The following is a 15,405-nucleotide window of genomic DNA, read 5'->3' on the forward strand; positions in this document are numbered from 1 at the left end:
TGAAGTGGCAGACAGGATGGCAGTTTGAAAAACTAGGCCACAAACAGTACATAATGCAAAAAAAAAAAAAAAGACGTGCAAGATGGAATTGTCCTTGGGCCCTCCAACCCACCCTTATGTTGTATAAACAGGACATGCACACTTTAACAAACCAATGATTTCAGTGCCAGGGTCTGCCACACGACTGTGGCTGAAATGATTTGTTCGTTTGGGCCCCCACAAAACAAGCTGGCAATTAATCTGTCCCTGCACAAACTGGCTCTACGGAGGCAAGATGTCGTCCTCATTCACCGATTCCTCACCCTCTTCAGTGTGGTGTACATCCTCATTTCTCACAGAGTATTAATTCGTCCCCGCTGGAATCCACCACCACAGGTCCCTCTGTACTTTCTGGAGGCTGGTCTTTCTGGAAGAATTGATAATTCATTTTGATGAACATCATCTCCACATTTTGTGAAAGCAACCTCCTACGCCTTTCGCTGACAATGTTCCCGGCTGCACTAAACACTCTTTCGGAGTACACACTGGAGGGGGGGCAACTTAGGTAAAATAGAGCCATTTTGTACAGGGGCCTCCAAATTGCCTCTTTTTCCTGCCAATACAGGTACGGACTGTCTGACATGCCTACTTGGATGCTGTCACCGATGTAATCGTCCACCATTCTGAGAATGGTGACAGTAGACATGTCAGAAATTGTTGGCAGGTCCTTCAGTCCATACCAGATGTCCAAACTTGTTCCTGTCTGCCCTGCATCACCGCCAGCGGGTTGCTTAGGATATCTAAGTTGTTTCATGGCAGCCCCAGTTGCGGGAGAAAATGAAGAAGGAGCTGTTGACGTGTCACGTTCCGCTTCAGCTGACAGTGTGTTCACCAGCAGGTCTTTGCACCTCTGCAGGCTTGTGTCCGCCGGAAATAGAGACACCACGTAGGCTTTAAACCTAGGATCGAGCCCGGTGGCCAAAATGTAGTGGTCTGATTTCAACTGATTGATCACCCTCGAATACTGGCAAAGCGAATGAAGGGCTTCATCCAAAAGTCCCACATGCCAAGCGGAATCACTCCATCTTAGCTCCTCCTTCACTTTCTCCAGCTGCTTCTGCAAAAGCCTGATGAGGGGAATGACCTGACTCAAGCTGGCAGTGTCTGAATTGACTTCACATGTGGCAAGTTTGAAGGGCTAGAGAACCTTGCACAACACGGAAATCATTCTCCACTGCGCTTGAGTCAGGTGCATACCCCTTCCTTTGCCTATGTCATGGGTGGATGTATAGGCTTGAATGGCCTTTTGTTGCTCCTCCAACCTCTGAAGCATATAGAGGGTTGAGTTCCACCGCGTCACAAGCTCTTGCTTCAGGTGATGGCAGGGCAGGATCAAGACTGTTTGCTCGCGCTCCAGTCTTCGGCACACAGCCGCTGAATGTCGAAAGTGACCACAAATTTTTCGGGCCAACCAAAGCGCCTCCTTCACGTCCTTGTTGAAAATTCTGCTCCACCAAATTTATTGTGTGAGCAAAACATGGGACATGCTGGAATTTGCCCAGATGTAATGCCCGCACTATATTGGTGTCAGATATCAGAAATCCCCAGGAGAGTCTTAAGTGGGGTAAGCCACTGGGCGATGATTTCTCTCAGTTTCTCTAAGAGGTTGTCTGCGGTGTGCCTCTTACTGAAACGGGTGATACACAGCGTAGCCTGCCTTGGAACGAGCTGGCGTTTCTGAGCTGCTGCTACTGGTGAAGCTGCTGTTGTTGCTGCGTAAGGCGATACATCTACCCAGTGGGCTGTCACAGTCATATATAGTCCTTAGTCTGCTCTGTTCCACTTGTCCACATGTCCGTGGTTAAGTGGACATTGGGTACAACTGCATTTTTTAAGACACTGAGGACACTTTTTCTGACGTCTCTGTACAGTCTCGGTATCGCCTGCCTAGTGAAGTGGAATCTAGATGGGATTTGGTACCGGGGACACACTACCTCCATCAATTGTCTAAATCCTACTGCACTAATGGCAGATACCGGATGCATGTCTAACACCAACATAGCAGTCAAGGCCTCAGTTATCCGCTTTGCAACAGGATGACTGCAGTCGTACTTCATCCTCCTCGCTAAGGACAGTTGGAGGGTCAGTTGCTTAGTAAAAGAAGTAGTGGTGTTCCTACTTCCTCTCTGGGATGATGAACGACTCCCAGCACCAACAGCAGCAGTAGACGTAGCAATGCAGGATCCTCCGGAGGAATCCCAGATAGGAGAGTCAGTCATGCCAGTGACATGGCCTGCAGGACTACTTTCGATCCTGACTGAGGAAGAAATTGATGAGGAGGGAGTTGACTGTGTGGTTTGCAGGCGCTTGGATACAACAGGACAAAGGGATTTAGGTGTCCCTGGACTGCTTACAGTCTTAGCGACAGTTTTCTGAACTTGACAGTAACTTTTTATGAATGCGCTGCAGGGGACATATAAGGGAGGATGTTCCTAGGTGGTTAACGACCCTACCCCTACTTATTCCACCTTTACATAAGCTACATATGGCAAGACAGTAGTTGTCCGGATTTGGACTGAAATATTTCCAGACCAAAGAGGAGGAATGTTTGGTCTTCTGCCCAGGCATGACCGTGATGGGCTTTTTCATCCCACTGACAACAACTGTCTCCCCTGGTGCCTGATTTAAACAAACCACATCACCATCAGAATCCTCCTCGTCAACTTCCTCCTCAGTGCCAGCTACACCAGTATCCTCATCCTGTTGTACTTCAACAGTGAAATCTTCAATTTGAATATCAGCAACTGGACTGTGGGTGCTACTTCCAGGACTTGCAGAGGGCGTGCAAATGGTGGAAAGAGCCACCTCTTCCTGTCCAGTGCTGGGAAGGTCAGGCATCGCAACCGCCGCCACACTTGGACTCTCCTTGGGGATTTGTGATATCTTCTTAGAACGCACATTTCTTTACTGTGCTTTTTGCCAGCTTAACTCGTTTAATTTTTCTAGCGGGAGGAGGGCTTCCATCGTCATGTGAAGCTGAACCACTAGTCATGAACATAGGGAAAGACCTTAGCCGTTCCTTGCCACTCCGTGTTGTAAATGGCATATTGGCAAGTTTACGTTTCACCTCAGACGATATAAATGTATTTTTTAAGGTCATTTTCCTGAACTTTGTTATTTGGGATTTTATATTCCCTCTACTATGACATTGGGCATCGGCCTTGGCAGACGACGTTGATGGCATGTTATCGTCTATGTCACGACTAGTGGCAGCAGCTTCAGCACTAGGAGGAAGTGGTTCTGGATCTTTCCCTATTTTATTTTTATCGGACAAATTTTTGTCCTCCATTTATGTGATATTGATATAGATGTGCGGCTAAGGCGCGCACACACACACAGAAAAAGATTATTTTTTATTTTTTGGATGGAGCGCAGTTTGGGGGTAACAGCGCCCTTCAACAGACGAGCCAGCCGGCCCTTTACTTATGACACAAGCGCACGCTTGGTGCAACTTTGTTGATGCACGTGCGGCTACAGCACACACAAGTCACAAACACGGAAAAAAATATTTTTTTTATTTTTTCCGGCACTTTGGGGGTTACACCACCCGTCAACAGACGAGCCAGCTGGCCCTTGACTTATGACACAGGCGCACGCTTGGCGCTGCTACTTTGTTGATGCACGTGCGGCTACAGCGCACACACAGAAAAAAAAGAATTGATTTTTTTGCACTTCGGGGGAGCACCCCTTGGACAACACTACAGCACCCTTTTAGGACTACAGCCTTTATGGGACACTGCACACAAGTCACAAACACAGAAATAAATATATTTTTAATTTTTTCCGGCACTTTGGGGGTTACACCACCCTTCAACAGACGAGCCAGCCGGCCCTTGACTTATGACACAGGCGCACGCTTGGCGCTGCTACTTTGTTGATGCACGTGCAGCTACAGCGCGCACACACAAAGAATTGATTTTTTTGCACTTCGGGGGAGCACCCCTGATTGACAGAGCACCCCCTGGACAACACTACAGCACCCCTTTGGGACTACAGCCTTTATGGGACACTGCACAACACAGCCCAGCCAGCCCCTATGGACTTTGGAGTGGACACAGCCCCTACGGACAACAGCAGCACAACACAGCCCAGCCAGCCCCTATGACAGCAGTACAACACAGCCCAGCCAGCCCCTATGGACTTTGGAGTGGACACAGCCCCTATGGACAACAGCAGCACAACTCCCACCCTCCCTCTTCACTGTCCACAGCCGGAGTGAAAAGTGGTGCCGATGCGGGAACATTTTATAGAATCCAAAACCCGCGAGATCCAACAGCGGGATGATGACTTTTTGCCTCGATTTCAGGTCCGAATCAGGTGGGAAAACCCGCGCCTGACTCGTTTCCCGCCTCGGATTCTCATTCTATTCACTGTGTTCAAAGTAAATCCATTAATCTCTATTAATGTACATTATGTTTAAACCCATTAAGGATTAATTGGAATTGTACTGAATTTTCCCATGCCATCAATGGTAGGGATCTATTTACGAAGTGCCGCTGCTTCCCGGCGGGTTTCAGGTGAAAATTTAAAGCTGCACCTGCAGTCAGTGTAAGAACACCGGGCCTTACACTGACTGCGGGTGTCGTTTTATATTTTCACTTGCAACCCAGGAACAAGTGGCTTATGAAAGTCACTGCTTTGGAAATAAAGCCTTTAATACGCTTAGATAGATATATATATATATATATATATATATCTGTGTGTGTATGTATAGAGGCACTCCATTGAAATGAATAGTCTGTCAAAGTAAATGGACCATTGATATGACTGCAGCTCCTCAGCATTATTAATTCAGTGTTTCTCACATCAATAGAAATTAAATTACTCATTTTTATGAGATCAATAAAGTTGGTCTCTGTGGCTTCCCTTAAAGTCAGCCAATAACATCATGACTACAGTTGAAAACCCCTTGTGATTTACCTTATGGAAAATCAGTTGATTTAGCTCAAAGACAGAGCATCAAGTGAAACAGTTGACATCTGCCTTTTATAGTTTGTATTTTTTTATATTTCCCTTATTCCCAAGGATTACAAAATGATTTTTATGTGGACTGCATGATCAGACCTTTAGTTACAAATTAAGAACATTTTCCATATATTACAAGTATTATTTCCTTGAATTACAAATGTTTCCAATTATTATACAGTATGAAGAATTCTCGGTGGATTGCAGGAAAATATCCATTTAGAAAATATTTATTTTCCTTTTATTATATTGATGAACAAGGTTTTGAGGAGTTTTTATTTAAAAAAACATATATTTAACAATCATGTCTGTTTTTCTTTACATCTAAATATTTTATTACACTGAAATTGGGCGTTATGGCTGCATTTTTCCTCATTACTACAGTCTTTACGTAATTGTGTATCAGGAAGAGTCCCAACATTTTCAGTGCAGATTTGGGGAGGGTGGGAGATGCTCTCCATTGACCAGCCAGCGCTACTTCCAAGTCCAGATGTATTTTGACGCTGCAAATGTTCATATTAATGGTGGGAACCATCTCAGACTGTTTCTACCCTAGCAGAGGAGCCTCATGCTTGTTGTCCCCTTACTTTAGTGGGAACCAGCTTAGACAGTGAGCAGTGGAGTTGATTTTTATTATAGAAGGGTGACACCATAATTGTTGGACCACCTAGTCTGATGAAAATCGGGCGCTTTAGTTCTTGTGCTCATCAATACATTTAGCAGGGAATGAGCATGCTGTAATTTGTCTTTATTTATTGTATTGTGCTCCTTAAATGAATTTGAAACTGTGAATTCTGGAATTTCTTTGTAATGTATGGAAAAGGAGAGGAACAGCAAGGGGAAATGCATCCAGTGCATTTCAGTAGTCGTATAGCTCACATTAATCGCATGTATAGCTTTTATGCTAATTGCCCTTGCGGTTTTTTAATGCCAAAAGTAATCCTAAATTGTTTCAATCCTGTTTCAGCTTTGGTTCTTCTAGATATAGTAATTGTCAATGATGTGTCTAAATATATGCACATTATTCCCCATTTTGTGCATTTTAGTGTAGCCATTGTTATTTTATGGCAATTGGTCTGGGTATTCTACTTGCTGCAGTGTTATGTTACCATCTGAATCATTGATGGATAAATACCAGAGTATACATAAGCAGACTTAAAGGTCATAAATTCCCAGAGAGCTACTAAACTAAAATTTGCTTGTAAATGAATTGTTACTGTAACATTTGTGAATTTGTATGTAAAAACATTGACAACTTGTAAATATAGCAGCTAGAAGTAAACTTATGTGTTACATATATATTAATGCACATTTATTTCTACAGCTGTGTGTAATAGCATCCAGCATCCAGTGACCAAGGAAATACTATTTGAATTCATTGATAGATGCACAGCAGCTATTCAGGGGCAAATTCGAAAAAACTTGATGGATCCTGATGCTGAACTTATGCCGCCTCCGCCACCAAAAATTCCTCGAGTTGTCGAATGAAAAACATATGTATGAAGCAGAAAGATATCATCTCTAAGGGGGAAATCCAGAAAGCATGTTCACATGTTACATTTTTGCAATAAGAACCTTTCCACAAAAAAAGCTGCTTTTTGTACACTGACATATGACATTGTAACTGTCTTAAAAGTACAAAGGTTACTTCTTCCTAAAATGTACAGCAGAGACTGAGTGCATCTACAGGAATGCTACGTGACCATGCATAGAAAGCATTGCTTTAGAGACTTTGAAAACTTTATTTTTGCCAGATGCACTAGCGAGAACTTTCCGCTCAAGGAACTCACCTTTTTCCTTTCTCTGACCAGCTTGCCCATCTTGGATAGAAGAGTTGCTTTTTTTCCCACCTTTTCTTAAAGACATTTTTTTTTAACTTAATTGATCAGTATTTGTTATGGATTTAATTTAATATGCTTTTCTTAAGGATTTCTTATTTGAACAAAAAAAACTGCTTTAAATATTGCTTAACTTGTATAGAATAAAAAAAAATGTCAAGTTTTGCCCGTTTTAATTCGTGCTTCATATTTTGAGATTAAAAAAGTGGAACTTTATCATTTGTTTTGCGTATATTCTGTGATTATGTACAGATGTGTCCACGTACACCTATCCTCAAATCGGACCAAATAACCCCATGTAACGCACCATGGACTTTGCCACTTAACTGCGCAGAAACACTTATCCTCAGTACCAAGTACACAATAAGCGAGCGAAGATGTAAAATTAATGAAAAAGTATAGTCTGTGTAAGATGGCAAAAGACAGGTCCAATACGAGTGATCTGTGCCATGCATCTTTATGCTTTATCTGTGACTTTATACCAACACTAATCCTAAGCACCTTGTACACTACCTGCGAACTAAGGAGCAATATTTAGAAAAATTATTTATCATGGGAATCGCACTAGGGGTCTTTTACCATATAGCGCAAAAGGAATTTGTGTATGAGGACAAAATTGTATTGGTATTCTTTCCTATTTGATGTAAAAGAAGAGCTTGCTTTGATTTATTGTCATAAAAAATTATATTCTTACATCTATATTAGTGTAGTTAGACTAACTTGATCATATGTCAGCCTCCAAAAGAGTGAACTCACTGAATGCATTACAGTATGTACAGTTCAACGATTCCTCCAATCGCTAGTATAGAGAATGACATCTATTCACTATTCCAATATTGCATTGTAGAACAAAAATACTACTTATATGCCTGATTGTGCATAAGCGAGCATACATACCTCATAGTGCTAAGCTCTAATACTACTACTAAAGCAGTGTTTGAAATGGGACTTTGAATGTGTATTTTATCATTGTATCTATGTGTTGTGTTTAAACCAGAAGCAATGTGTATATATATATATATATATATATATTATATAGCTATAATTTTTAGCTTTAGGATGGACTCACTATGAGTCTGAGTCTCTATCCGTACTTCACAGACGACTAGAGCATCATGCCCTAGAGAAATCTGAACACACCTTAGGAGATGTCAGACACTGTCTACAGTGGTATGCAAATTAATTGTGACACAGAAATTGTTTGTGTTTAGTGTTCATTTTCATGACCTACAGAAGAGTAACATGTGGTACTCCAGCTGGGAGGTGTAGTTCCTCAGCAGCAGGAGTGCCATAGGTTTCCTACTCCCGACTTACAGATGTGTCCTCATACATCTAGCTTCAGTACATCACGCAGCGCATATATGAACCACAACGGAACTTGGAATAAAAAAATTCTACGGCCACTACAATGTAGCACTTCAAATACAAATTCAGAGACTCCGTTGCATATCAAATGAATCGGCACAGCGTGCTGTTTGTGCGTCCTAGTCGCATCGGATTGTGACTTAGACATGTTTTTTCAACGAAAAAGACGCCCGGCTCTAGCAGAGTCTCACGGGACCTGGTACGCCAAGAGGGGCTTTTTAGCGATTTTGTCAACTGAACATATTCTGTTTTTATTTAATGTTAAATTGATATTCATTCATTATGGACATTAAAAACAGGAAAAGTTCAAATGTTAGCACTTACTTAGCACATATATGTAAATGTTCTGTACACACATTGGGCCTGACTCAGAGATGCACGCAGATGTTGCTGCTTTTTTTGCCACAACCACGTCTTTATGCTAATACAGTAACTGGTTCATTTCTACTGAGGTGCCCACAGTCAGCAACATTAATAAGTCTGTGTGTGTCTTTAGAAGCACCATCGGTCGCAATATCAAAGCTTGCACCAGCCCTATGGCAGGTGCAAGTTCATTGCGTGAACCTGTGCCAGCGCTACTGCGTTTTTTTTATGCGGTCAGCAACATGTCTGTGTCTAGCTAGCCATACCCCCTGTTACCACCTCCCAGGAATGCCCATTTAAATCCAATTTGTGTCCAAATTTGCAAGCCCATTACTTCCAACTTCAGCCAACTGCATGCATATTGGCATTGCATGCAACTCTGAACCAGGCCCCCTGTGTCAAGTCATGTTGCTGACAGAGTAACAAAAATATGTGGTAAGAATAGAACGTGTTGACTACATGGACCTGTAGGTTCTTTTTTGCCATCAAATTCTGTTTCTGTGCATACAGTAAGTAATTATTAGACGATCAATAAAGTCCTGGATGTTCTTGGAAAAAGAGAATCTCTGCAAGTTCTAAACATAAATAAGCATACATGCCCTACGACTCCTATAATCTGTACCCAATTCCCTGTGGAAACACAACACTGATCCAATTCCTTTCCCCATCAGACTTTTTCCACTTTAAGTTTTATTTTGAAGTCCTGATGGAAGGCGATCAGATACTGCTGAAAGGATCATATGAAAAGCCAGTACATTATTATTATTATTGCAGCTCCTTTACAAAAATTGTTTGCTTCCTTTTTTTTGTTCATCACTTAATTTAATCGGCCATATAATTTGTACTCTCCATACATTTTTAATTCATGAAGAAAGATTCAACATAGGTCAAGAGATGTTTTACTTATTTATTATTTCTTCCACTTGTGCTAAAGCAAATTCTAAACCTGCATTCTACTGGAAACCACTGCAAATTATAGAATTCATACTGTATGGCCAGTGCTGTAATATCCAACTTTATTCTGGGATGAAATACAGATTCCCAAGTTTTTCATATAGTAATCATAGGTATGATAAATAAAATCAGATCCTGTTGCACTGTACCTACAGTACTGCCGCTGCTGAATTCTACCACACTTGGGAAAGGTATGTTTTTATTATGATTTTAAATAGTGTGTTAAAATTCTGTATGCCTGAGTATACCATACTGGGTTGGGTACGGGATCCCTAGGGTCGGGATGTCAGCAGTCAGAATACCAACAGCAGTATCCCGACAGAATCCCGATGCCTGCAGGTAAGTTCTCCTAACCCACTTTTCCCATAGCCTAACCATAACCCTCCCCACCCACAGCCTAACCCTCCTCCTAGTGCCTAAGCCTAACCCTCATACTTAGCAGCTGGGCTCGCAGGCGCCGGGATGCTGAGTGCCGGGATCCCAAATACACTATACATTTTCATGCAAAGATGATCCCATTTCTTGATGGGGCCTTGTTTTGTTCTAAGACCTGTCTGCACAAATAGTGAGAGGGGAGGGGGGTGTGCTGTCAAATGAGTAGATAAGAGTATCCCTACCATCTGTAGTGACATATGACCTGAATTGTTCCCCAGGTGCATTCAAGGAGAACTATTTGAAAAGTGGATCAGCCTTGGTTATTTTGGAGTTATAAACCACTTTGTATCTAAGCAATCTTAAAACTATTAATATAATTCAATAGTGGTTGAAACTTTTTGTACCTATTATAGGTGAAATAACTTGAAATAGATAATAGATAAAAAATAACAATAGAAATAAATTCTCCACAGAAGTATTGAAAGCATTTTTTTCATAGCTAGATCTATTTCTAGACCACAAGCAATCTTTTTATTATCCTCCATACCTCTCTTTCTCCCTGTTCCTCCCTCCCTCTGCCCCCCTCTCTCTGTCTATACCGATGTAGACGATATGTCGTCTGATCTGCCGGATCGGACATCATGTCTAGTGTGTACCCATCTTAAGGGGAATAGTAGCAATTTTATTGATGGGGCCCCCACAAGCCTTAATCCAGCCCTGCCGCTATCACTTTGTCGGAACAATGTGTGCGCGTGGTTTTATGTTCCTGTGATCTCTCTCACTAATACATAAATACTACAATCAACTGCATGGCCCTGCTCTGCTGTCTACTGTTACGGTTGACTGGGGCTCCAGACAACCAGAATACCTAAAGGAGTGAGACACCAGGAGACGTAGGGTGAAATCTAAATAAGTGACTTTATTGTCACAAAAGAAACAGGCAAGCACGTAGAAAATAATAGTCCAAAGTACAAACGGTGCGACTGAACACCGATGGTACGGCTAGAGAGCAGATGGTGCGGCTAAGGAACCGACGGTGAAGTGGCGATTGTGCCAATGAGCACGTAGGAACTTGCCGGTCAATTGGTGTTGTACGGGCCGAGTCGCGGCTAGTGAGCCGAAGTGAAGTGGTGATTGCACCAGTGAAGACGTAGGACCTTGAGGTTCAATTGGTGCGGCACGGGACTTCCAACTTGCAAAGTGAGTTAAAATTCAGCTGGTATAATTAAACATGCAGGTTTAGTAATGGTGTGTTATACTCACACACTAAACATATGGATGTGTATAGCGGAATGCAAGCAGCAGCACGGTGTAGATCAGGCTCTGGGAGGCCTCTCCAGGTAGCTGGCATGCCAGAGGATATTCCACGGAGCAAGTAACTGAGGAAGCAGCACGCTAGAACCACAGTGTCGCAACACAGCTGAGATGTGGGAGGAATGAGCTAGTAATGGCTTGGGGGCCGAGAAACAGTCTGTGCACTGGCGCAGCTTGGAGGCTGGGGAACAGTCTGTGCACTGGTGCGGCTTGGAAGCCAGGAGACAGTCTGTACAATGGTGCAGCTTGGAAGCCAGGAGACAGTCTGTGCAATGGTGCAGCTTGGAAGCTGGGAAACAGTCTGGGCAATGGTGCAGCTTGGGAGCTGGGAAAATGACTCCATAAATAGGAACTGTGAAACTTGGAAGACTGGTTAGGACCTCCTGAGAACAGAACAACAAACAGCATGTCAGACAATATAATTGGCAGTGAGTGCAAGGCTGGCTGTATACTTATGAGATGCAGGCTCCAATCAGAGACAATTCCTGGAGAGTAATTCCTAATCAAAGGCATGTGCGTACCTGCTCTGACAGACAACTAGTTAATTAATGAGCACATGAGATTAGTACACAGACAGGCAGGAATGACAGGCTATGAGCTGTACACACACAAGACAGGATTAGATGCATTATCCAGTAGCAACTATGGCTGGAACCTGCCACCAAGATGATCTGCTACCCGCAGATCCTAACATCTACTGGATTCCCTACAAGCCACTGCATCTAAGTCTGCTCTATCCACTCTGTAGCATTGTGCTGTGTCCAGCTTCCGTTCTGCAGCTTACCAACCTGTGTTCAAGCACCGGTCCCAGTCCAATTTCACTCCGGCTCAGCTGCTGTTGTCTCCGAACGCATTCTGGTTCCACTCCGACTCAGCTGCTGTTTTCTGCAGTTCCACTCTGGCTAAGCTGCTGTTATTTCCTGTACTATTCCATCTCAAGCCTCAGGTTCTGCTACGGCTAAATTGCTGTTGTCTCAGGTCCCATTCTGGTTCAAGCCGATGGTTCCACTTTGGCTAAGATACGGTTGTCTCCTGTACCATTGCGGTTCAAGCCTCTGGTTCCACTTAGACTAAGCTACGGTTTTTGGGAGCCTCTCAGCCATTCCGGGAGGTTAGGCAAGTATGATCTGAAGTCTCCTGGGTATTATATTGACTTTTCTAGTGCCAAGTCTTCAGCCTACTGTGATCTTCACTACAAACAAGTCCACTGAGTACAACTCTCCTGCTCTGTTCATTGCAGGTTCAAGTGGACTAAACTGTCACTGTACTTCAGATTAACTTTCTGCTCTGTTATTGTACATTGGGAGACAGTAACAGCATAACCTGTTACCGCAGAAGTAACTAGTTGTTCAGGCAAATGAGTGTTTGCACTCATGCATCTTTATCCCCCTTACTGGCTCAGAATTGGTGGAGGCTCAGAACTGGGAACTGCTGACTGGTTGAGCTGGGTCAGCTGACCCAGTCCAACATGGCAGCTTTCATGGACGGAGCAACGGAATCGCTGCAGTGAGGACGTGATGGGGACCCCTAGTCAGGACAGCCGGCCACACAGAGGGCTTTGGAGAGTGGACCCACTATTCGCCCCAGCACAGCACCGCGGAGAGGTAGTCACGGACCGCCGGCAGCGCTGGAGCCGTGATCTGCCACATTTTTTATTATTTTAAATTTCAATGTTACTGTGTTGAGATTTTTGTTTCCATATAATAGCCACACGCTAGATTTCTTCATGTTAGAAGGTGTAGAAAAAATTGTCTTCTTCTCACAGTATAAGGTGTGTGAGCATGTGTTGAAGTGTCATATTTGACCTGCCTGACATACACTGTATTATTTCCAACTTTTCTGTTTCACATATCACGGACCACAATTCCAACTAAGATCATTAGAAGAATCCATTATTGTAGACTGCCAACAATCAATATTGTGGACTACTTTGATCATTTTAGATTTCATATTTTTGGGTAAATATTTTGATTTTTATACACTTCAGAAAAGCCAGGACGGGGGGTCATCCATTTTTTGTATTACCCCGATTCTAATCCCCAAGGGTAGGTGAAATGTCAATGTTGGTATGATGTAATCAGGATAGGACTGAGTGCACTCATTATTTGTAAGAGCTCATGTATCTGGATCATATAAGATTTAGTATGTGATCACTTTGCCTTTTCATTGATGTCTGCTTCTGCTTGTACCCAAGAATCCCTCAGTCCGGTTCTGCCATTTTCGGAGTGGACTGTGTTCAGCAATCTTCTCTGCGCCACTCTGACTTCCTGGGTCATAGATGCATCAGATGTTCATGTGCAGGTTTACGCATACCTACACTACGAGTCTTGCCCACTAGGAGGCATCACCTAGGTGCAGAGTGGTATAAGATATCCAAGGTTGATCCACTTTTTCAAACATTGTCAAATTGCGGTTCTCTAAACCTGCTTACCTCACTCGCACTGTCAGTATTCCACATGGCATGTACCTGCAGCCCATAGTCCACATGTCCTTCTAATCCCAGGTGACAGCATTTCCTGAATCTCAACACGGCATGGGTGCTGCCATATTGATTCTCATCACATGACCCTTCTGCATCTATTCCTAAGCTTGAAAATTCCACATTATCTTCCCAGCCAATCCTTGCTCAGAGCGCACTATTTAGGTTCCCTAGGTTCACCAGCACATTACCAGTATGGGTTGGGCATGAGATCCCGGCAGTCAGGATGCTGCTGGTCAGAATACCAACAGCGGCATCCTGACAGTGAAGATCCCAACAGCGGTAGGTAAGAATAGTACAACTAACCCTAACCCTCCCTCCCCAGTGCTTAAACCTAACCTCCCCGCACCTTAACCATCCCTCCCCGGTGCCTAAACCTAACCTTCCCCTCCCCGCACCCTAAACTTAACCCTCCCCCTTAGTGCCTAACCCTCCCCCTAGTGCCTAACCCCTGATACTTACCTTTGGGATGCCAGCGCCCGGGATACTGGTGCCGGGATCCCGACACTGTCGGGATTCCGGTGACGGTATTTTGACCATTGGCATTCCGCATGACAGGAAGCTGACTCCATCCCCGCCAGTACAACTTGTCTCATTACTAGTTCCTGGTCCTGTGTCAGCAGTTCTGCGTTCTGACTTCCTTCTGCCTGTCACTCGCTGAGTGCATCGTATGTTCCCGATTCCTCTCTGCACTGTGCTAGTGCTCTCATGTGGTGCACAGCCTTCTATACACCAGTGTGACCCTGCCTTCATTTCTTCAAAAACTTGCTGGAAGCCATATTCATGTCAGCCTATATCTAAATCCTGGAAACATCTTGCACTTATTGTATATACTGTGTGCAGTCCCCGAAGTATAGACCTGCAAACAGTTACCTTCATCTGCTAACCAGTACAACTTCTAAATATCATTTCAGCATTCTTATTACTTCAGCTAAATCCAAGCTGGCTTAGTCATCTAGGCACCTGTGCTGTATACCTGCAACCAGCTTCCATTACAGATCCTACTTGCAGAAAAGCACACGTAATAGTAGCATAAAAATGTGAAGAGGATCAGTGTGCTGAGAAAAAAGCTGCCCTTTGGTTCTATTTTGGTGCAGTGGTATCACCTTCAACCCACAAAGAATCAACAATAAAACAAATGTCACCAAACTTTGATCCGTCGGGCACTGAGTGTTCCTCTCCTGAGTGTCCCAAATGTAAATATCTCATTCACCGAAGGCACTCAAAAAAGAAAGAAAATAATTCCCATAGTGTAATACAGTTTTTTTCAAGATATAACGATGTTATGTCTGTGTAGATGGCTCCCCTACCAGATACGGTGGTCTACCATGAAAGTAGACAAATGGGCATTAAGCATGAACACTTTTTCTGCATAGATATATTCTCCTCTTTGACTCCTCCAAACGGTACATCAATTTCATATGTGGAGGATATCATTAAAGAGAAAGACTCTCCATAGTGTAATACTGCATTTAGTCACAAATTATACAATCAATACAAACACATAAAAAGAGTAAAGAATGGCATCTCCCCAAATATCAATGTCTACTGAATGAAAAGTAGACCAAGAAAGCAAGTAAAAGAAAGTCCATCAGGCATCCCAGGTGGACTTTCAACTCCAGGTAAGGTGCCACAGTCCTCATCAAATTAGTCTCTCCCAGCCAATGCGTTTCGATACCTATAGTGTGTATCTTTCTTAAGGCATGCTCTGAG

General features: G+C 43.3%; 1 protein-coding gene across 2 annotated transcripts in view; it reads left to right on the forward strand.

Annotated features, from left to right (window-relative positions):
* The window catches only part of RNGTT (RNA guanylyltransferase and 5'-phosphatase), a 337,387-nt gene extending 330,329 nt beyond the window's left edge, over positions 1–7,058 (forward strand). For both annotated transcript variants that reach the window (XM_088470650.1, XM_088470640.1), the window contains one exon: positions 6,329–7,058. In XM_088470650.1, the coding sequence (XP_088326776.1) occupies positions 6,329–6,492 (164 nt within the window). In that variant the 3' untranslated portion in view covers positions 6,493–7,058. The remainder of the gene's footprint in view (positions 1–6,328) is intronic.
* Positions 7,059–15,405: the final 8,347 nt, after the last annotated feature.

This window comes from Taudactylus pleione, unplaced genomic scaffold (assembly GCF_031769625.1).
Source record: "Taudactylus pleione unplaced genomic scaffold, aTauple2 ptg000015l, whole genome shotgun sequence".
Classification (NCBI taxonomy): domain Eukaryota; kingdom Metazoa; phylum Chordata; class Amphibia; order Anura; family Myobatrachidae; genus Taudactylus; species Taudactylus pleione.